General features: G+C 35.7%; 2 protein-coding genes across 3 annotated transcripts; one reads left to right on the forward strand and one right to left on the reverse strand.

Annotated features, from left to right (window-relative positions):
* Positions 1 to 5,362: 5,362 nt before the first annotated feature.
* Positions 5,363 to 7,941, forward strand: arpin (actin related protein 2/3 complex inhibitor). Its single transcript, XM_053500657.1, has 6 exons — positions 5,363 to 5,537; positions 5,638 to 5,713; positions 6,038 to 6,170; positions 6,858 to 7,064; positions 7,168 to 7,331; positions 7,726 to 7,941. Exons 1-6 carry the CDS (start codon positions 5,446 to 5,448, stop codon positions 7,732 to 7,734), a joined length of 681 nt encoding a protein of 226 aa, XP_053356632.1. The 5' UTR covers positions 5,363 to 5,445; the 3' UTR covers positions 7,735 to 7,941.
* A 978-nt stretch (positions 7,942 to 8,919) lies between these two features.
* Positions 8,920 to 17,462, reverse strand: anpeplb (alanyl (membrane) aminopeptidase-like b). 2 transcript variants are annotated; one of them, XM_053500689.1, is made up of 21 exons: positions 17,296 to 17,462; positions 16,367 to 16,995; positions 15,591 to 15,730; positions 15,233 to 15,372; positions 14,902 to 15,022; positions 14,659 to 14,813; positions 14,378 to 14,491; positions 14,049 to 14,192; positions 13,875 to 13,940; positions 13,722 to 13,787; positions 13,199 to 13,332; positions 12,164 to 12,243; positions 11,913 to 12,046; positions 11,776 to 11,831; positions 11,420 to 11,567; positions 11,217 to 11,305; positions 11,012 to 11,116; positions 10,400 to 10,567; positions 10,179 to 10,319; positions 9,800 to 9,881; positions 8,920 to 9,686 (listed from the first exon to the last, which is right to left on the reverse strand). In XM_053500689.1, the coding sequence occupies exons 2-21, from the start codon at positions 16,954 to 16,956 to the stop codon at positions 9,528 to 9,530; spliced, it is 2,832 nt and encodes a 943-aa protein (XP_053356664.1). In that variant the 5' UTR covers positions 16,957 to 16,995; positions 17,296 to 17,462; the 3' UTR covers positions 8,920 to 9,527. The 2 variants fall into 2 exon arrangements, with proteins under 2 accessions (XP_053356664.1, XP_053356663.1); XM_053500688.1 differs by having other exon boundaries at positions 16,367 to 17,462.
* Positions 17,463 to 22,248: the final 4,786 nt, after the last annotated feature.

Raw genomic sequence — 22,248 nt, forward strand, 5'->3', positions numbered from 1 at the left:
GAATAGGATCCAAAGGATGTGTCGCCGGTGTATAATTTAAAATGTATTCCAACTGTACTAAGGAAATTGGTTTTAAACTAATAAAGGAACTTGAGGAATTTTAATGGAAACCATCATTTTTTTTCGAGAAATAATCTGTGCCTGGAGATTATTAATTTTATTTACGAAAAATTGTAAAAAGTCCTCACACGTTTTGATCACCCTCAACAAAATTAACAGGAGCAGATAAAATCACTTCATTAATTGTATTAAATAAAATATTTAAAATATTGTTTCTTTGAATTCTGTTTAGTAATACTGTACTTGAAAAACGTACTTAAAATTCCGAAAGATACTTGCAGCCTGTCTTACTTACATCTTGACAAGCTTGTCTAGAAATACAAATTTCATGATTCATCCAAGGCTGGGGCTGTTTTATTTACGATACTTTAAATGTGCAATCTCATCTAAAATGTCTAAAATGTGCAAACAGAATTAAAAATGAATTAAAATACCCATCCACACTAATAACAGGATTAAAAAAATCTCTAAACTGTGGTAACATGTTAAAGCTAAAAAGGCCTCAGAAAACCTAGCAGATGTAGAAGTGTTTATAAAAACAAGACTAGTGGCCAGCCCTTCTGTTGACAGTATTCAACAAAGAAAGTACAGCATCGAAACAAACAAACAAATGATCGTGTAAACATCCTTCAACAACATTTGTGACAGAGAAATCCAAAGACACTACAAGGTCAAGGGTATGTCCACCTCTATGAGTAGCTCCAGCCATAGACAGAGTAATATTAAGGGAATCAATCAGCTATAATAATAATAATAATAATAATAATAATAATAGAAATCACTAACTAATGGCTTGGAAGGACAGCACAAATGTATATTAAAATTTCTCCAAGAATAAGAAAATTATCACATGAAGTAACTATGTCGGATATAAATTCAGAATTCGGTAATAAAATCCTTGTTGTACTTTGAGGGCCTAAAAATAAGAGCACATACAGTAACAAGGACACAGTAAAATCAACCCTAAATAATTGTGGTTTAAAGCTAGTATGAGATACGGACAGCAGTTGACAACATTTAAAAGGATTTTTGTACACGCCACTTCACCGCCTAGACGTTCTAGAAGAGTTAGAGGAAAAATGTAAAGTGCATAGCTATCCTATTTTGTAAACAACTAATCAGCTTGTATAATTAATTAATTATTGTTGGGTGACTCCTTAAGAGGCATTTAAGAGCAGTCAATTGAATGTATGATCAATCAGCAATACCTGTGCCAAAGAAAAATAAATATCACCCATGCCTGTCAAGCAAGTCAAAAACTGTGCATTTCTCAGCCGAATTCTGACATTATTCAGGCAAATATGGATAGACTGCTAATGGAAATGCAAATGATGCACAAAGCCAATTGCACATTGAATTTATATATATATATATATATATATATATATATATATATATATATAACATAAAACCACAGCTGCCCAACTCACTAGAGAATTGTATACCTCAACTCTCCTGTTTCCATCAAGACTGTTCGTCGGGAGCTCCACAGGGTCAATGTGCAGTACATGACCAGGCTGCTATAACCAAATCTTTGGTCACTCATGCCAATGCCAAACGACGGTTTTAGTGGTGCCCACAGCGAAAATCTTGGGCTGTGGACAAGGTGAAACATGTATTGTTCTCTAATGAGTCCACCTTCACTGTCTTCCCCACATCCAGGAGAGTAACGATGTGGAGAAGCCCCAAAGAAGCGTACCACCCAGCCTGTTGCATGCCCAGAGTGAAGCATGGGGGTGGATCATTAATGATTTGGGCTTTAATATCATGGCATTCTCTATGCTAGATGGGCGCATCACTGCCAAGGACCACCAAACCATTCTGGAGGACCATGACCACCCAATGGTCCAAACATTGTATCCTGAAGGCGATGCATTTATCAGAATAATAATGCACCAATACACACGGCAAGACTGTTGACAGAGTGGTTCGATTAACATTAAAGTTGAACATCTCCTATGGCCTGCACAGTCACCAGATCTAAATACTATTGAGCTACTTTGGGGTGTTTTGGAGGAGCGGGTCAGGAAACATTTTCCTCCATCAGCATCACGTGGTGACCTGGCCACTATTCTGCAATGGCTCAAAATTCCTCTGGCCACTGTGCTGGACTTGTATCTGTCATTTCCAGGACGAATTGATGCAGTATTGGCCGCAAAAGGAGGATTATTGTGTTCTAAAACCAGGCGTTTCAGTTTTACTTACACAGCTCAGTCAGGTTCAACAGCTCAAATATAATTTTTCAGGAAAACAGGTGCTAAATCTTTTGCAGTCTGAGAAGTTAAAAAAAAGCGTTCGTTGTTGGAAAAACTTCCAGAGTCTTCAAATTAGTGTTCACCCAAAGCCAAAGCTGTATACATTAGATTTATAAGTACAGTACACATCAGCTTATTGCTTGGAAATTTCTTAAAATATTTTTTAGGGATATTAATTTATGTTTAAGCTATTCTTGGTTTAGTGTAGTTGTGTATATAAGGTTATTCCAGGCATAACGTTATGGGCCAAAAAAGGCTTTTACAAGCTGTCTTGTGCATAATCCGGTTTTTTTTGCCTGATATTATATTTTGTATTTTTGCACCAATCATATTTTGAACTCTGCACTTTGAGGGTTATCCAAGGACAGTGTTGAACAAATAAAAGTAAATTTAACAGTTGGTATAATAACAGAAGAGTTGTAAAAGAAGTGAAACAAACTTATCTCCTGTAGCTGAAGCAAGTGAAAGATTGAATATAGGATGTGAAAGTGTAAAAATAAATGAATTCACCTTTAAGTTGTTGTCTGTTTTTGTGTGTTTGTGGATGTCTGTCAGACCTGAGTGGAAGGATTTTAGATAGCAGCCCTTTTTACATTTAATTTTTAAAATAAGTAAATAGATAAAAGTTGTTGAAGTTTAAGCAGTGATGTTAATGAGAGTGGTGAAAAGTACTGTTGTGGGTCAAGAAGGCTTTGTGTGAATCCAACAGTATTACAGAATCACTTTGTAAGAAATTTCTATCATATTATGTAAACTGTAATTAATCTGTTATGTTTAATACTCATGCTGTGGATTTTTCACATCAGTGAAAAAGAAAGAAGACAATCAGATACAATAGAGACCCAGACAGAGATTGTATGATGGCCATGATTGTAGACCATATCATAAATCGTGGTCAGGCCAAAGAGTGCAACCAACTGTAGGCCTCTTCACTGTTTTATCCATAGTTCAAATGTTTATGAAAGAAAACAAGGATGTGTTATTATACATACAGTATACTGCATAGATTGTTTTTATATTGCACTGTTACTTGTAATAAAATTGTACTATAAGTGTTTTTATCTTTTACATAACATTGTCCTCACATTGGGGGTGGCACAATGTGTCGAGGATTCACTTCCTCCCTCAGGTCTGGGAGTTCTGGCATGTTATTTCCACTCTTGGTTGATTTCTTTCACATACTCTGGTTTTCTCCCACAGTCCAAAGACATACAGAGTGGGCTAACTGATGTTTCCAAGGTCCCTGTAGTGAATGAGTGCCAGAGTCCCCTGGGACAGACACCATTCTTCCTTCAGCCTTTTACACAATATGCTGTATAGAAAACGAGTGAGTGCGTGTCTTTACAGCCATGAATAGCTAGAAAAAATATAAGGTGTGAGTTAGAAGAATACCTGTAGCCAGAGGAACACAAAAGAAGACATCTGAAGTCAGTTTAATCCTTGTAAAAAGAGGTTAGTGTATTTATAGCTTTTTGCAGTAACATTTTTGTTACAATTAAACCAAACATGTTATGATGCAGTGTTGTATTTTATCATTTACATTTGTTTCACTTACATTTGTAAGTTTAGGGCACTAAAACCATGACAACCTTAAAACCTAAAACAACTGGTGTTTATACAACAATTGTGGGACTGTGTTTTTGTGTGAGTAACTAACAGTTCAAAAAGTTTGCCAAAATACAAAAAGTGCGAGGGGAAAAAAACTTTTTTGAAACTGTTTTGTTACTGCATAGGAAATGGTTTGGAAATTGCAGTTGAGATAAGTGCAAGTCTGCCTTGAGAAATGAGCCAAAACAATTGAGATGAACTATAAAAAGCATGCTGTGTTGGTTAAGGAATTAAACGTAGAAGTCATTTATAAATTGCTTGTGGTAATTGCTTTAATTGGAAAATAACCATGCCCCCACTTTGTGCTGTGCCATATTACACGACTGGATTTTTATTATTTTTTAATAGCATGTCCCTTGTGTATTGTGTGTTACATCACAGCCAGCATAAATGTGATAGTAGTCCAGGCAGCAAGGCAAATTGTTTATATCTTTTTAATTGTCAACAATTTTACACTATAGTCCTTAGTACAATTTGTCCTTCCCTGTTGCTCAGTAATTTAACAAACCATGTGTTCTCCACCTGATAAACTTAAGAAAAATAAACTGTCATGGGGTTTATTGCCAATATACTATAAACTGAAAAAGGGAACAAACATGTCTCACAGACTTTCTATAAAATAAAAAAATAAAAAATAATGTGTCATTCATGAATAAGTAAAAAAAAAACCTAGCTGGGAAGTCGCTCTTATATGTTTTAATCCTTAAATAAAATATTGATAAACATAAGTAGCGACTTGTCATCTTCCCAGTTTCCATGATCCACAAATACTTTTCCTCATCCCAAAAAAATAAATATAGGAAAATTTATATTTTTCAGTCACTCATCACAACAATAAAAGAGCCAGAGCACTTTTCCAACAACTCTTTGTCAATGTCCCTCATGTGATGTCATACTGTGATATTCTGTCAATAATATACCTTGGAAAAAGTCTGGAGTTTACCTAACATATAGTCTAAATAACAACATAAGAGAAATCTCTTTGAAGTTGCTGTATAAATATTATCTTGTCAAATTCTTTATATATTTTTTTGAGATTTTAAAAGAACATTGACATCAGCTGCTCTTTCTCTAACTTTGAGATGACCTGAGATTATGCCACAACAACAACAAAAAAAAAGATATTTCGAAAGTATTAAAGAGATTTAAAAAAAAAACTCCAAGGCTGTTTTTATTTTTTCATTTTTGTAAATCATTTGGTAGAGATTTTGACATTTTACTACTGGTGCTCTTTTACGTTTTTCATAGCCTACGTATTTTTCCTTTTCGAGTATATTATTTCTTTATTTTCAATTTTACTTTTGTCTTCTTTATTTTTTGTTGTTATTCGCTATTTAATGCTCCTTATAATCCCTGGCAATGTACTGTTAGATTGTGGTGTTATGCTCGGTGGGGAAAACATTCTAGTCCTCACCTCTTCCTGAAAAAAAAAAAATCAACATAGTCGCTGACTGATGACGTAAAAGAAGGAAGTTTTTAATTATTTATTTTTTAAACCTTTCGCTAAACAAAAATTTTCGAAATGAGCCGAATATATGATAACGCAGCCTTACGAAACAAACCTGTTCATAACGAGAAAGTGTCTTGTTCCTGGGAGCCTTCCGTATATCAGAGGTAAGTACTACATTTGATACGTTTTTGTAGCGAAGCAGAATAAATGGCTTGTTCTCTACAAAACAGGGCGAGTGTAAATGTGAAATATAATCCGTTTCAGTGGCGCCGGAGTGATTTTAGAGGGAACGTTTGTTGATGTGTCTCGCCATGCAGTTACTGACATCAACAATAAAAAGGTAAGCTCGGTGCAACCTAGGAACATGTGACACTCATCAAATAACTTTGATTTTATTTTATACATTCAATATAAGACATTGGTTTTCTGTTTGTGAAGAAGCGACATTTGTGGCAAATTTAATCACTGACAGGGACAGGACAAAGTTTATCCACAGCAAGAGCTAACGGAGAAACATTTTTATGCTTCTTTTCAACAGTTTTAATTGTTAATTTTTTTTTTTTTTTTTTTGCCAGATTTACATTTTACAATGTCTACAAAAATATGTAGTCTGTTTTCATATTGCTCTTAGTTTTAGTGCAAACACTGTTTGATTTCCTTGTAGGTGCGCTACAATGCCCTGTATGTCAAGCCAAGTCGAATCCACTACAGAAAGTATGACTCAAAGGGCAACGAGATTGAGCCTAACTTTAGTGAAACCAGGAAAGTCAACACTGGTTATCTTATGTCATCCTACAGTAAGTACTTATATTGCAAAACTTAATTATGGGGAAAACCCAGCATCTATTTAGCAGTTTAACCTTTGCACTTAATAAATAATAAACTACTGTGTGCTACTGGACAAACACCACAGCAGTTAGCTAGTGTGTACAACAAAAATTAATTTATGGATTATTTATGCTAACTTGCCCATATGGGTGAATAAGTGTAGGGCCACTTTTTAGCATCTTTTTTTTTTTTCTTTTTTTGGCTAACCATGTGGCAGCAAGCGCAGCACATGCACTTATGCATCTCATGTCTGAAAATAGCAGATCAGCAGTTTCTCAAACCAGCCAATCTCATGCCAACCCCCATGCCACATATATATTTTTTTCAAATTTATTTATAGATTAGTTTATTTACAGTTGTTCGGCCTGTTCTGTTTTTTGTTAATTCTCAGAAGTCTTGGTTTCCTTGCTGATCTTCAAAACTACTTATGAGATGGGAATTATTCTCCAGGACAAAAGAGATTCTGACATTTCATTTTTTTCCATATATAAATCCAATTAGTTCCAGTGTAGTCCATAATTTCTGGTTGCTGGAAAAGTGGCTACATTAAGAGCAGCACTTTTTCCATTCACTCAAACATGATTGTGTTCATTCTCATCATATGTATTAATATTTAAACACTTGACCTTGTGTATTGTCATATGTTATTTACACAGAACAGGATGCTAAAGGCGAATCTGATCGTCTAACTGAAGAGCAGCTCAAGGGCATTGTGAACAAAAAGGAACTACTTAGTATAACACAGAAGCACTGTCCTAACCAAGCCTTTGCATTCTGGATCTTGGAGGCTGAACTGGAGAAGACAGAGTTGGAGATCGGGCAGGATATCCGTTTAAAGACTAGGGGAGATGGCCCTTTTATCTGTGAGTGTTACAGAACCTTCAAAGTTCGTTGCAGTAGCAATGCTGCTAAAGCTGACTGAATATTAAGCACTAACTGCAAAATTTCTGTTTGATGTGTTTTAAGTCTCCTTTGCCAAGGTGGATGCTGGCACAGTAACAAAGTGCAATTTTGCAGGAGATGAGGCAGCTGGAAAATCATGGACAGACAAAATAATGGCAAACAAAGCAGACGCACCAAGTAAAGTAAAACCATCCGAACTGGGGGAAGGGGTAGAGGAGGATGAGTGGGTAAGATACTGACTATTCAGTCAGCATTTGTCCCGGTTATACGTTGTGCAGTTGGGCAGGTATCGGGCTATGTTTTTAACACTGGTACTGTAGAATAGATAAAGAAAATATCAGCAAAAACACATACAGATGCATTAGGATGTTTATAATGTGGCATACTAGACATTTTCTAGTCATGTTCCATTTTTCATAAAAGCACTAGCAAATTAATATGAATATGTAATATTTGGCTCAATAAATGTACATCATGTTTAGTTTTGCATGCACATATAGTATACAGTGGGTCCTGCCTTAACTTGCTGTAAAGGTAAACATTATTTGTGTAATGTAAATAATGCTGTGCAATGTTTTCTGTCTCATCACATTTTCTCTCTGGGCTGTGTCCTCATTTCAGGATGACTGACCAGTCCATGGAGTACATGGTGGAAAGTTGCAGCAAGCAACTTTTTCTCAACCGGACATTTAAAAATAATATACATATATATGGGTTAAATATACCTAAATACCCCCAAATGCTTTATACTTACTTTATACAGTAACCTCTTATGTTCTGTTTTTATGTATAATAATAATAATAATAATAATAAATGACATTTTATTAATAATAGAGGATCTGTGTCTTTGTGCTAGGTTTTGTATCTATATTATGTAAAATGTTATCCATCCATCAATTTTCTGTACAGCTTATTTTTTTTTAAGGGTTACAGGGGACCTGGAGCCTATTCTAGGGTTCTCAGAACACAAGGTGAGGTAGACTCCAGATGGTGCATCACAGGGAACAGGCGCACACACATGCATGCACACATACACACACAAAGACGCACACACACACACACACACACACTCTAAGAAAACCGGAATATCTAGAGGAAAGCTACCAAGCACAGGGAGAACATGCACTGAAATCGGAGATGAGATTCAAACAACCCCCACCTTGAAGATGCAAGGTGAGCATTAAGCCACCATGCTGCTATGTACAATATTATGATTTTATTACGTAGATATCGGTACAGCTAAATAGTAATTAAAGGGATGAAGTTATTATGACATATGTAGCAGATTATATTTAACTGAAAAAAGAAATGAATCCAGTCTTAATGAAATGTTGTTTTAATTTTTGTGGTTTCCTTTCCTGTTGTAGAATTTTCAATAGACTGCACATTACTGCCACACTCTCTGAACCCTCTCTGGAATGTGATCACCACTAACCAGATGTTCTTTGAGCTGTGCTGCATTCTTGGCATGTTTGTTTTTGTCTCTAAAGTGTATTGGTGCAGATGCATTGTTTTTATTTTCTTGGTAAAAATTTTGGTAGTAGCACAATTTTCATTGATTCAACCGACTTAAATACAATATAACTAACTCATATTGTCACAGAAACTGTGCAGTATGTAATTTGTTAATTTACTAAGCACATAAATGGGGTAGCTGAACCTAATACAAGTGCAGACACAAGGCCTATTGATCAGATACATTGGCTACTATGTGTACAAGGAACAAATGTTGAAAGAATATTAATCAAATGAAAAGAATTAAGGTTTAAGAGCATAAAAATAATTCAAATATTTTTTTTATTTGAATTCAACTTATTTCAAAAAATAACATGATTCATTTAAGGAGTACATACATTTATACTAGTTTCTATACTTACAAAATGCACTATATTGTAAATAAATTTATTACCTTAAAATATGCCTGAGTAATTAGCAGTAAACATTTCTTTACTGGTACTATACGACTAAAAAAATAAATTAAACCAAATTCCTGACAATTCCTGAGAATTGATAGATTGAGACTAACATGTTAAATTTTGTTCATTTGGCAACAACTGGCACCAGTAATATATAGATAACTATAAAATTGCACAGTTCTGTATAAAAATAACATGTATTGTTATTTTTTAGAACAATGAGATGATGTGATAACTTCTTATAAAGTAAAAAAAAAAACATTTAAAACTATGAATTGTGTAATTAAATTTTTCCTTTTTTCCTTTTTTTAAGTGTAGTCTTTTTGAGGAAAGGCCTGTCTTCTGATTCAACATAATGAGATTTCCTTATGAAACACGGTTCGCTTGTGGAAAAGAAAAACATTGTGAAACACAGGATGTTGTCTCTATAACCACCACATTATTCTACATCTGTTTCTCATTGCTCTGGCTTTTTTATGCACAGAGTTGTGCAGACCTGCAAAAGCTCAGTGGACCTGTGTCTGTTCTCTGAACCAGTTCAACACAGTCTGTTTGTTCTCTTTCACCCATTTAATGTTGGTTTCAGTTCTCTCAATTGCCTGATCAAAAGCTCGTGTCATTGGCCCGAGGCCATCTTCATCAAGTTCACTTTGGAACTGCTTCAGCTAGACAGAGAGAATTAGACATGTATGAGTTAATCTGAGGTGGACGCACAGAAGATAATAATTATTAGTGCAAATATTTTAATGTCACCCTTTTGGATGACTTTCAGTATTACCTGTTGAAGTTCAAAGTCTGTGGAGAACCTCTCAGTTACATCATCAATCAAGCTTCCAACAGATCCTATCCCACCTCCGTACCTGTTTGATGAAATAGATATTAGCCAGGTGAGTAATTGTATTACCTAGTAACCAATGGAACAAACATAAAAAATGCTGAGCGCTTACTAACAGCTGAACTTAACCTTCGATCCCTGAATTGCATGTAACCTTTGCTAGCATCATATAACTTATGACTTCACAGCTGTGAGGAGGAAATAACGAACGTCCAAACCCCTTAAGCTTGGAATTTGTCCTCAAATTAAAATTTCACATTATATCCACAGTTGCAAGTTCAATTATATAATGCAAATTTAAAAATAAAATACTTAAACTCACACTTGACTTATGAATGTCCATTGGGCCCGAATGAAATCCCAGGCAAGAGGTTGTCCAGCTACATTCCTGGCAATGTAGTTTATGGTAGACACTATGTCCATCTTTCTTATCTTGGTGGGGTCTAGAGTGTACTCAAGGTATCTGGGTAAGGATGAATGACACATCAGGTGTTTGATAAGTGTGACACCAGAGTCTAGAGCCTGATTTTACCAAGTACTTACTTGTTTAAAAGCCAGATTATTTTGGTACAGGAGAGGGCATATCTTAGTACGTCTTGTTCTGTGGCAATTGTGGCTTCTTCATATTGTTTCCATGCAAAATCCCAGTCATCCTCATTTCCAGCTGCTATAGCGTTGCAGTAGATGGTAGACTTTAAGTTAGGTGGAATCCTAAACAAGAGAAAAAATATTTGGTAGGAATAGTTGCTAACATTGACAAATACATTAAACATACACCCAAGATATACAGTGCTGTGCAAAAGTCTTAGGCACCATATTATCTGTACTTCAAATTGTGTTATAATAAGTGCTGTAGTCTGAGTATGTCAGGGAATATACCAGTTCTTCTGGTACCTTTGCCATACTTGCTTCTTTCTATTGTAAAACCACAGTGCCTACATTGTAGGTATGTTAGGAATGGGAAATGGTTTTGTAAATAATAATAATAATACAGAGATAATAAACATATATAAAATTTTTATTACTGTTAAAATTTTTATTTTAAATACTGTATTTAGATTTATTCTTTATTAATATATTTGCTGATTACATTTAACGTGAGTGTAGAACAATTTAGGCCCAAACACTGTTATTAATATAAATATGTAAATTTACCGATTTGTGCCATTTTTCCACTCATTAAAAAGCTTTGTAGCCATGTTTATGCATTCAGGAACACCATTGCTGCATGCCACTGAAATAGCATTAATTTGATTGTACCTAAATGAGAGATAAACATAGGATTACATAATATATTTAACTCTAATTTAACATTAATTTAGCTTAAACAATTTATCTTATATATTATAGAGATACATACTGGTCAGCAAGGTTCTCTGGAACAGTTGCATTATCAGTGTATTCTTGGAAGTACTTGTAAAGTGGATCAACTTGCTTTCGTAGGTATTTCTATAGACAGAACAAAGAATAAATAATAATAATAAAAAATACCAACCCTCTGTCTCTTTTGATCAACTGTGCACTCTCACCCTGCCCATGGGTTCCTGTGTACATTATACTCACTTGCATGGGGCCGTAGACTTCAGAACGATCAAACATGAGAATAAAGTAACCCAAGTTGTTCAGAGCTGATTCCCATGGTACATATTCAGTTTCATTGATCAAATACTTGGTTGTGCTCAATGCCAGTGTGACATTGATGTATTTGGCCCTTTCAGAAGACAAGATAACACAAACATGGTTATCTATGAAATGTATTAGGCAAAAAAATATTGTATGTTTATTTATCTTATATTATGTGATTACTAAAGATAATACAGACTGTGCTAAAATAATATTTTTTTAAATATACATTCATAAACAAACTATTTTATATAAATTAATTATTAACTAAAACTGTAAATATTAACTATATTTACCTAGCAAGATTAAATGCATCATCAATTAACTGGCCTCGGTTAATGAGCGGGATAACCTAGGGAGAGGTTGGTGTGAGAATGACAGTTAAAATCTTAACAATACATTTTACAATAGACTAGGAAATGAACATACTCACTTCATGATTACTCTCCAGTTGATTGATAAGTCTATTCCAGTTCTGTTCATCATAGTTCACTCTGTAATAACCACTGCAGTTTATATTGACTAATAGCCATCCATCATCAGTAACTTCATAAGCAGGCTTTCTCACTGTAACAACAACAAATTTTAGGGCATTTATCCTATGCCATACTGTAACCTTTTTACCTATCACAAGCACTGCTTGAATAATAATACTTCTTAAAAAAAAAACTGAGAGAGATTTACCTGGCCCTTTTTCTTTTAGTAAATCTTTCTTATGTACAAAATCAGATTTCATGTAGATAATTGGAACCTGCCATTCAAGCCTACAGGAAAATCAGAAGGTTTAAAAGCATCAGGCTCCAAATCCAGCACATGTTTCATAAAAAAATAAAATAAAATGTTTACACTGGTTCTCAAATATGGGAGGTTAACTGCACACCTGAGTGGAGTGCAAGGGTAGTTTCTTTGGGAAATGGTGGAGAATTGCAGATACTTTACTTTAATTAGTATGACAGTCACTCAGAGTTAATAGTGTTTCGTTATTAAAACACTGAATTTCTGATACTGTTGCTAACTGAGTATAAGTATAACTCAGAGGTACTTTTGACACCGTTTTCAACTGATAAAAGTATTGCTTAAGGTGTGGTACTGTCATCAGTTGAGGATAAAATTATGTTAATATAGTGTCCACATTTAAAAATAACAATCGTTCAACGTTCTGATTCTGCTCTCTCTCATAGGGTGAAATCTCTCACCACACTCTCCTCCAAGGTTTGAGAATGAAAAACAGCCACAGAAAGGACAACAGGGTGCTCATGTTTTTAAATATCCATAAATGTTCCCATGGGCTCCTATTTACTGAGCAGTAGAGGATTAAGGACTTTTCCCAGTTGTAACCAGCCAGTGGGTCTCGGTCCAATGCATAGATACATACAGTACATACAGTATCTATCTCTCTCTGTGTGTGTGTGTGTGTGTGTGTGTGTGTGTGTGTGTGTGTGTGTGTGTGTGTGCGCGCGCGCATGTGTGTGTTTGAAATCATTCCCATGGCTTGGATTGGGCAGCTGTTGATCATGAGTGGAAGAAATTAATAAATGTGTGTTTACAAAGAAATGGCAACCATGTAGTGTATTCTTTGTAAAATTAAAGAAATAAAGTTACTTTTTGCTACAATGTTATCTCTCAGTATAGAGACTTTGTGGACAGCCTCTATAAAGTGTAGTCAATACATTGTTAGTGTATCCTTTCTGAAAATGCTTTGTCTGGCTTGAAGCTCACCCAGTGTCCCCTGCTTCCTTTAAAAGGAACTGCTCCTGAGCAATCTCTCCAGTGGTGGTATTTATGTTGATGACAGGGTAGCCCACTTGCTCTGCCCATGCTGTCATGATGTTGTCTATTTCCTCATGTGTAGCCTGATAAAGATAACACACTGCATTATTAAAGGATAAGTAGGCATTAATATGGTATATAAACTATATGCCCAGGGATTTATGGACACCTCACCATCACACCACTATGTGGGCCAAAACTGATGCAAGGAAGTTGGCAGCAAATAATTGTTTAGAATATCTTTGTATTCTGTAGTACTACAATTTGCCTTAACTTAAAGGTTCCAAATATTCCACTATGGCAGTGCAAGATCCATGACAAGATTGGAGTGGGACTCATGGTCAGGTGTCCACAAACTTTTGGCCACATGGTGTATGTTAGTTTGTGGACATTTTAGGGATAAAATCAATTAATTCTTTATTTGACTAAGCATTGAATATAGTACATATGCAAGTGGCCAAAGCACATTTACCTCCTGCATGCACTTCCAAAGGTCTGCAGTGTTCGCAGTCTTGTACTTGTACTTGTTAAGGTAGGTCTAAAATGATGCATTTGTAAGACATTATCAAAATGTAGAAAAAAAAAAACATCATAGCCATATTGTGTGCTAGCTTTGCTCACTTACCCTAAGTCCAACAAAAAACTTTTCCTCCCCCATGTAAGCTGACAACATTCTTAGCACAGCTGCCCCCTATTGATAAGACAGAGAATTTTGCTCACCAAATCACATATCAATTATTTTTTGATAAACATATACGTGGGCACAAATTCATAAGCAGTAAAGAGACATTAAACCAGCCTTGCTGTAGGTGATGCTGTCAAATAGTCCCAAAATGTCTGATGATGTCTCAACTTCAAACTCCTTCAAGCTGAGAGGGTGTGAAGCATTTAGTGAATCCAGTTCCATGACTGGACGCATTTCTTTCAGCACAAACATATCTCTCTGAAAATAATAGTACATACACAGATTTAAGCTACTAGATGTGTCTGTGTGTTGGTGTGTCAGCCAAAGATAACGAAAGGTTTGGTTGAAGCATCATGAATCATACAGGGAAAAACTGAAACAACCTAATAAAAAATGATTGCAGTAAATTCTAATGTGACTATATAACAATGTTTGAAATGTACTATGTTCCATGTAGGCTCGATGTCGTCCACTCCCAGGTAAGAGATGTATGTTGCAAATCCCTCACTCAGCCACAGGTTGTTCCACCAGTTCATTGTGACAAGGTTTCCGAACCACTGCATTTCCAGAAATAATGATCATGAATAAATAAATCTATTAAAACTCAAAGTGATGTATGCATTTAGTGTCACAAATGTGCCACAGGCTATAAATGTTGTACTTTGTCTTGCTGCAGAGTTATTAACATAAAAATACACCTGTAATAAATAGTGAAAAATTGTACCTGATGTGCCAGTTCATGAGCTACCACAATGGCAACCCATTCTTTATCAGAGGAAGAGGACACACCATCCTCATATAGAAGAGCTGATTCACGGTACATTATTAGGCCCCAGTTTTCCATAGCACCTGCACTGAAGTCAGGCAGGGCAATCTGTTCTGTGAATATAAGCATATATGGTGTGAACCACCAGTTTCTAAAATTGTATTTCTTTTTTTCTTGTCCTGACCCATGCGTTAATCATACCTAGTTTTGGTAATGAGTATTTTATCTGAAATTTGCTCTCATAGAAACTCAGAATCTTCCCAGTGATACTCTCTGCGTACTTCGCATGTCCAGCAGTCACAGCCTCAGGTCGGGCCCAGATCTTAAAAGACATGAAAACATTAGAACTTGATGTCAAACAATTTACCTTGCTTGAAATTCTAAATTCTAAATCCAACTGGTATGACCAGAATGTATTTGTCAGTTTTAAAGTAATGCACTATTGTTTTTTTTATCATTCTTAACAAAAAAAAAGGAAAAAGAAAATATGATGTAATAAAAAATATAAACTATTATTATAACAACAACGCACCGATATTCTTTTATTATCATATTCACTAAATTCTTCCTTAAATTCATTCACTGTGAAAGCCAAGAGATATGTTGACATGAGTGGTGTTGGGGCAAATGTAGTAGCAAGCCACATATCTCCATCCACATATCGTTCATTTTCTGTTGAATACAAAATACAAGCATGTTTACACCAATGCCATTTTTTGTGCTTTAGGGTTAACTTTGCCTTTTTTTTAGACAAAGTTCTTTAACGTATTTAAATATGTAATTACAAGCTAACAAATTGTCAGAGCAAGAAAGATCAACATTTAAAAAATGGTGTCATCCTATATTAATTGTCGACACAAACTTATCACAAAGTCAGTTCTGTGTCTTACCAGCCTTAGCATTGGAAAGGGCTTTGGTGTCAGGTCTGTGGATAATAGTAATATTAAAAACTGCTTTCAGAGCTGGTTCATCAAAGCAAGGGAAAACTCTTCTAGCATCAGTGGCTTGCATCTGGCTTGCAACAAGAAATCTGTTGGGGAAGGTATTTATGTGAAACACACAAATGTACAAAAACCTAGACAGAAAAGAATAACATTTCAAATAATAGTTTGATGTCACATCAGTTATGGGTACAATCATGTGCTGTTTAGAAGAACTGCTGTATTTGAAGGAGTACAGCTGAGATAATGCCATTTGAAGATGAAAAGGAAGAAAAAGAAAGCAATAAAACTGAGTAGGATTTGGTTGGGGTTGGGGGCTCCATCTACTCTAAACACACTAACATGTAACCAAGAAATGGCTTTGGGTAATCTGATATTTGGAAGAGATACAAACACACACCAGTGCATGATTTTATTGTCAAAAAATAGGTTATGGAGAAATGTGCGAAAACCATGTGTCCACATAGTAACATTTTAGATAGTACTGTGTTAAAGTGATGTGTGGCTCCGGTCCATCCAGTCCCAGGGACTCAAAGCTATACACAGCTTCAAGCTACTGACAAATCAAGATCAAACTATTACCTATTTATTAAGTCATTTATGAGCTGGGTCTGGTGTGGTGGAAGGAGGGAATGATAAAACAGTTAAAACTGAGAGAGTTCTACTTTATGAAATAAGAACAGAAACACATTATATATGAAATTTAAATATCACAAACCGCTTACCTTTTCTCATCTTCACCAAGAATTTTTTCGGTGTACTGGCTTGTATAAAGACCAGTCAAATCATCAAGGAGTTCCCCTTTGAATTGGGTAAAAAGTTCATAATCGTCCCCATTTCCTACTAACTGTTTTTTAAGCAGGATCTCAAAAAAACTTGAGTCGTTGTGCAAAGTGTATCTCTCTACTTGTATAATTTCCCTTGTTTTAGAGTGGGTCACTATAACTTTGTCTACAGATAGATCCAAGGCATGAAGAAAGATAGTCCATGTGTCTTTTACACATTTAAACCTAACTGTTGAGTTCCCTTCAAAAATGTTAACTTGGTCAGTGGCATTGGGCAATGTCGTGTAGAGATATGGGCGAAGGTAGACGTCGTAGCTCTCTGGAACCAAATTGTCAGGAAGTCTTAGAGTTGGAGGAAGTCCTGTTGGAATCGGCGTAGTAGGAACGGGGCTTGGTGGACGCACTGGTGGTTTTCTATCTATCTGCATCTTGTAGAGGGTGACCATAACAATGATGCCACCAAGCGCAGAAAATGTCAGCACCACGGTGGCAATAGCCAAGGACTTAGAGATGTACACTCCTTTAGCCATGTCTGTCCCATGTGAGGATCTTCAACAAGTGAATCCAAGCTAAGTGAGGAGCTCACAGTCAGTAATTAGACTATGAACTTCCATAAATCAAGGAAATGAAGACATAACAGCACCGCCTTTAGTGGGATTACACATTAACTAGCCTCAATAATTAGATAAACAAGGAATTTGCATCTGATTGTCAGGATTTTGTCTCCACCACTGCCCACTTCAGATCAGCCCATGACAAAGAGAAAGAAAGAAGCTTGGCTCTGCAAAAATATTTAAAGTACCAAAATATGCTGGCAGAAAAAAGAGCTGTATGATTTTGTGTCTCCTTCTCTTTGTGCAAGCACTAACCTGACGTTTCCAAAGGTTGCCATTCGATTCCATCTTGTGTCCCTCTAGATTAAGTACAAATCTAAATGATGAGCCGACCTATTGTTTCAGACCTGGTGGTAAAGCTACATATTCTTTGTAGGGTTTCCGAAAATTGTAACACTCATCTAGCACCACTGCAGATCTAATACACATCCAAGTCAAATTGGTAGCATGTGTTTCTGTGAGGAAAAAAAAAAGTATAAGGGGAGGAGATCATAGCTCCTTTTCCCCTCCCTGGATTACACATTCTTAACGCATTAAACTAAAAGCAAAGAAAAAAGTTAATGTACAGGCTAAAAATTGAACACATTGCTGGTATAGGTGTATGTTTATTTGTATGTGTATGTCAGTGCTGTTAAAAAGAACTGGAAGTGGGTCACAAAACTTGAGAATATAGATATTTTTAAATTAAATATATGAATAATATGGTCACACTACTTGATGTGGCTAGAGACATGCTAATGTTGATAAAAGAAGACCTAGGATTTGTTGGTGTGGGAGTGTGCTAGAAGTATTACCTGAAACTATTTATATCTTTATGGTTTATGAATAACATTTAACTAGACATTGTACTTTGGTCAGTGCCAAAATGCTTCCTATTCCTTCTTGTAATCAGTTTTTTCATCTCTGACATAAATCGGTACATGCAAAATAAGACTTTAAACATCTTCTTTAAATGTAATGTGAGAGAAATGTCAAAAAAGTCTAAAACCAAAAGGTAACCAATCATAAGATCTAATCTAATTTCTCTCCAGGCACATCATAGATAAGATAGTTTCCTAAACTGTTTCTAAGAACATTATAAATTTTAATTAAGTTTTGAGATGATTTACTCTTTCAATATAATGTTCTTAAGACATCTAACTCGTTAGACCTTATTTATAGCTGTAAAGCAGGTTTAATTCCCAATTCATTGTACAGGCTGGGGTATTATTTATGCTTTCTGAATGGTAGCTCCTAGAAACATTTCTTGGCTTTGTTATTAATAGGGGTAAGGTTCACTATCTGAACTAATAACTGCAAGGTTGATCAAATCCTAGGTTTTCCAAAAAAGCAAAAATAATATCTGATGTATTTCTTTAAGAATGCGATGGATTGGCACCCTGTCCAGGGTGTACCTGCCTTGTGCCCTAAGCCTCCTGGGATGGGCTCCAGGTCCCCGTGACCCTGAGTAAAGGATGAAGTGGTGATGATCGGTGGATAGACGATCAGTGAGTGAGTATTCTTTTAATGGCGTGGATTGTCATTTTCCAATCCTCAGCTCTTTAGTTTTAGTGAGCCTGTGCAAACTGTAACCTAAAATTCTTGTCCTTGGCTGACAAGAGTTGAATCCAGGATGGGATTCTATTGTTGCAGCCTATCCTCAAGGTTTAATGTGTTATGCATTCTGAGATGCTTTTCTGCTGTATATGGTTGTAAAGAGTGCTTATTTAAGTTACTATAACCTTTCAGTCAGCTCAACAAAAAAAAGTCTGGTTCTTCTCCTCTGATTTCTAATCATCAGGTTTTAACCCACAGAACTGCTGCTTTCTGAACTGTTTTTTCAGTTTTGGTTGTATTTTATTTTGTGTTGCTTTGCTAAAAGTGTAAACTCTGGAGACTATTGTGAATTAAAATTTCAGCAGCAATTTCTGAAATTTTCTAATTTGCCTATCTATACACACCGACATGTATATATCATATTAACGATGTCCTCATGAGAACCAGTTTCATCATAGTGTTTAATGGTTTTGGCAACTGTACTTGTGGATATATTTAAGTCTTTTAGGATTTTTCAGATTGACTGACCTTCATTCCAGTTCTTAGAATCGCATATAAAAACAGTATGTCCAGGTATAGACAGGCTCTAAAAGCTGCTAGGGCCAAGCATCTGAGCCAACAATTCCAAAACAAAGCAAGAAGCCAAAACAATTCCAGGTTCGTATTTACCAGAGTGGCTAGACTAACAAAACCTAAGATATCTGCAGAGAGTACTCCAACACAGTTTAGTAGTAAAGATTTTATGAATTTTCTTAAAGAAAATCAAAAGAGAATAAGAATCAATAGTTTTAGGAAAAAAAATAATGGAAGTTCAACCTCTAACAGCATCTTGTGTTCTGATCTAGCCTAAAGCTCCACAGTTAGAATCAGTGCTTTACAGGTACTGTATAGGAAAGGAATAGCTGTACAAACTTATCACCACAGCTAAATTAACAACGTGCTTGTTAGATCTATTCCAATTAGATTTCTAAAAGAAGTGATACATACAGCTGGAGAGCCGCTTCTAAACATTATTAATTCCCCATTATATTTAGGTCACGTCCCAAAATCTTTCAAGTTGGCAGTTATTAAGCCTCTTCTTAAAAAAAAATCAGATTTAGACCCAAATGAAATAACAAATTACAGACCGATTTCAAACCTATAAAAATATAAGAAAAGGTGGTGTCAGCTCAAATATGCGCTTTCTTACAGGAAAACAACATCCTCAAAGAATTTCAGTCAAGTTTCAGGCCCCATCATAGTACAGAAACTGCACTAGTTAAAATCACGAACGACTTGTTTTTAGCTTTAGACCAAGGCTGCATCTCGATACTAGTCTTACTTAATCTTAGTGCTGCATTCAACATTATAGATCATAATATTCTCATAGATCACTTACAAAATCACATTGGTATTCAGGGACAGGCATTAAAATGGTTTAGATCATACCTGTCTGATCGATACCATTCTGTAGATCAGAACGGAGAACTGTCTGGTGTAATGCCAATAAAATATGGGGTCTCACAAGGGTCAGTTTTAGGACCTCTGCTGTTCTCCATATACATGCTTCCCTTGGGCAACATTATTAGAAGTCATGGGATTAGTTTCCATTGTTATACATCTAATAAAATACCCAAGTTGTCTAGATTAACTGAGTGTGTGCAAGATATAAAAGATTGGATGCCTGATAATTTATTTTTACTAAATTCAGATAAGACAGAGATACTACTTATTGGCCCAAAACCAGTACATAACAGCTTTTACAATTCAGCTTGTGTTTAGAAGGATGTACTGTTAATACCAGCTCGACAGTGAAAGACCTGGGTGTAATATTAGACAGTAACTTCTCCTATGAAAATCATATTTTCACTATTACAAAAACAGCCTTTTTCAACCTTAGAAATATTAACAAGCTTAGGAATATTCTAGCCATATCTGATGCAGAAAAGCTGGTTCATGCATTAATGACCTCCAGACTGGACTATTGTAATGCATTACTAGGTGGTTGTCCTGTTTTTCCAATAAACAAGCTAGTTACTGTAGTCCAAAATGCAGCCACCAGAGTTCTCACTAGATCAAGAAAATATGATCATATAACCCCAATATTATCATCCATGCCCTGGCTACCTGTTCAGTTTAGAATTAATTACAAACTAGCATTACTTACATACAAGGCTCTAAATGGTTTAGCTCCCACATATCTAGCCAGTCTTTTGACACATTACAATCCACCACGCTCCTTGAAATTAAGAAAACTCTGGACTTAGTTAGTTCCCAGATATCAAAATCTACAAAAGGGGTAGAGCGTTCTCATATTTAGCTCCTTAGCTTTGGAATAGCTTTCCAGACAGTGTTTGGAGCTCAGACACAGTCTATCAGTTTAAAGGTAGACTCAAGACACATCTCTTTAATCTGGCATACAAATAATTCATCACATAACCTCAGACTCCAGTATATCTAAATGCACACTCCTATCTAGTGTTGCTAATATCCTGAATGGCATCTATGCTAATTCTTTCCACCTGTTTTTCTTTCTCTACCCATCTGAGGCAACTGGAGATTGTGCCAGCTCCAGTAGGCAGAGGCCAACCCTGCGAAGATCTTGAGGCACACAGAGAAGGACCTCCTCCAGCTGGATTCTGCTTTATGATACACATACACATGCTGCTCCTGAGCTTATAGTGATTCTGAGCATAAAGTATATCTTTCTTATGCAATTTATCCAAAGATACTGACATTGTACATATATACTGAAGACATCTGAAGAACATTATGAAATTGTAATAAATAAATTAAAAAAAGTAAAAAAGAAAAACATATAAAAATATATTTTAGATTTAAGATTGTCGACAGTAGGTACATTCAGCTTTGGTGACAGCTTGGCACTCTCTCTTGGCATTCAAAATGCCATTCTCTCATCAGATTCACGGGGTAGTCACCTGGAACGGCTTTCAAGTCACATGTGTGCATTCTCAAGTTAATTTGTGACAACCCTGTGAATCTGATAAGAGAATGACAGGAGAGAGTGCCAAGCTGTCACCAAAGCTACTGTAAATGAAACTACTGTGGACAATCTAAAATCTATACTCTATGCTCAGAAGCCATAAAATGATTCACAATCAGGAAGTGTTTTTAAAAATGTAGCAGTTAGGGGCATTTGTAGCATCCTGAAAAAAAAAAAAGTTGCTCACTGAAGGACAAAAAGTCTACTGGGAGAAAGTCTACATGATCGGAGAGACATTTGTTCAGAAAGGTCATTTATGCTCCTGGGTTAAATCAGTGAAGAATGTGGCAAATGTGGATATACTGTAAAGTGAACAGTTCTTCTGACTTACTCCCAGCCTCCCTTATCCTTAATTGTCCAGCTTCATCCATTGCCTAGTGACTAAATGCAAGATTACTTGCAACATGTCAAAGAGGCACAGGTTTGAGGATGAGGAAACTAAAATGAAATGACAATTCAAAACAGTTAACCGATTTACATCCTGCATCAATCCTGCTTTAGGAATGTGTGACATTACATTTAATATCATAGGATAGTCTATAGACAACCCTGCAAAGTGCATCATAAGCCACTATTACTCCCTAATAGTAAATTTTAGAAATTTCTAAACAAAAGGTAGGTTTGATAAAGTAACATGTACAGTAACATACAGTATAGTAATTAGACAACACATAGAAAGAAACTATATG

The sequence above is a fragment of the Clarias gariepinus genome, chromosome 7, assembly GCF_024256425.1.
Source record: "Clarias gariepinus isolate MV-2021 ecotype Netherlands chromosome 7, CGAR_prim_01v2, whole genome shotgun sequence".
NCBI lineage: Eukaryota > Metazoa > Chordata > Actinopteri > Siluriformes > Clariidae > Clarias > Clarias gariepinus.

Excerpts from the sequence above, each read along its gene's own strand:
- anpeplb (XM_053500689.1), bottom strand. The coding sequence starts at position 16,956 with ATGGCTAAAGGAGTGTACATCTCTAAGTCCTTGGCTATTGCCACCGTG. Across the intron at positions 11,832-11,912 it reads AACTGGAGAGTAATCATGAA|GTTATCCCGCTCATTAACCG; the intron begins GTGAGTATGTTC and ends ACCTCTCCCTAG. Across the intron at positions 11,306-11,419 it reads AAGTCTACGGCCCCATGCAA|AAATACCTACGAAAGCAAGT; the intron begins GTGAGTATAATG and ends TTCTGTCTATAG.
- arpin (XM_053500657.1), top strand. The coding sequence starts at position 5,446 with ATGAGCCGAATATATGATAACGCAGCCTTACGAAACAAACCTGTTCAT. Across the intron at positions 5,714-6,037 it reads CTGACATCAACAATAAAAAG|GTGCGCTACAATGCCCTGTA; the intron begins GTAAGCTCGGTG and ends ATTTCCTTGTAG. Across the intron at positions 7,065-7,167 it reads GGGAGATGGCCCTTTTATCT|TCTCCTTTGCCAAGGTGGAT; the intron begins GTGAGTGTTACA and ends ATGTGTTTTAAG.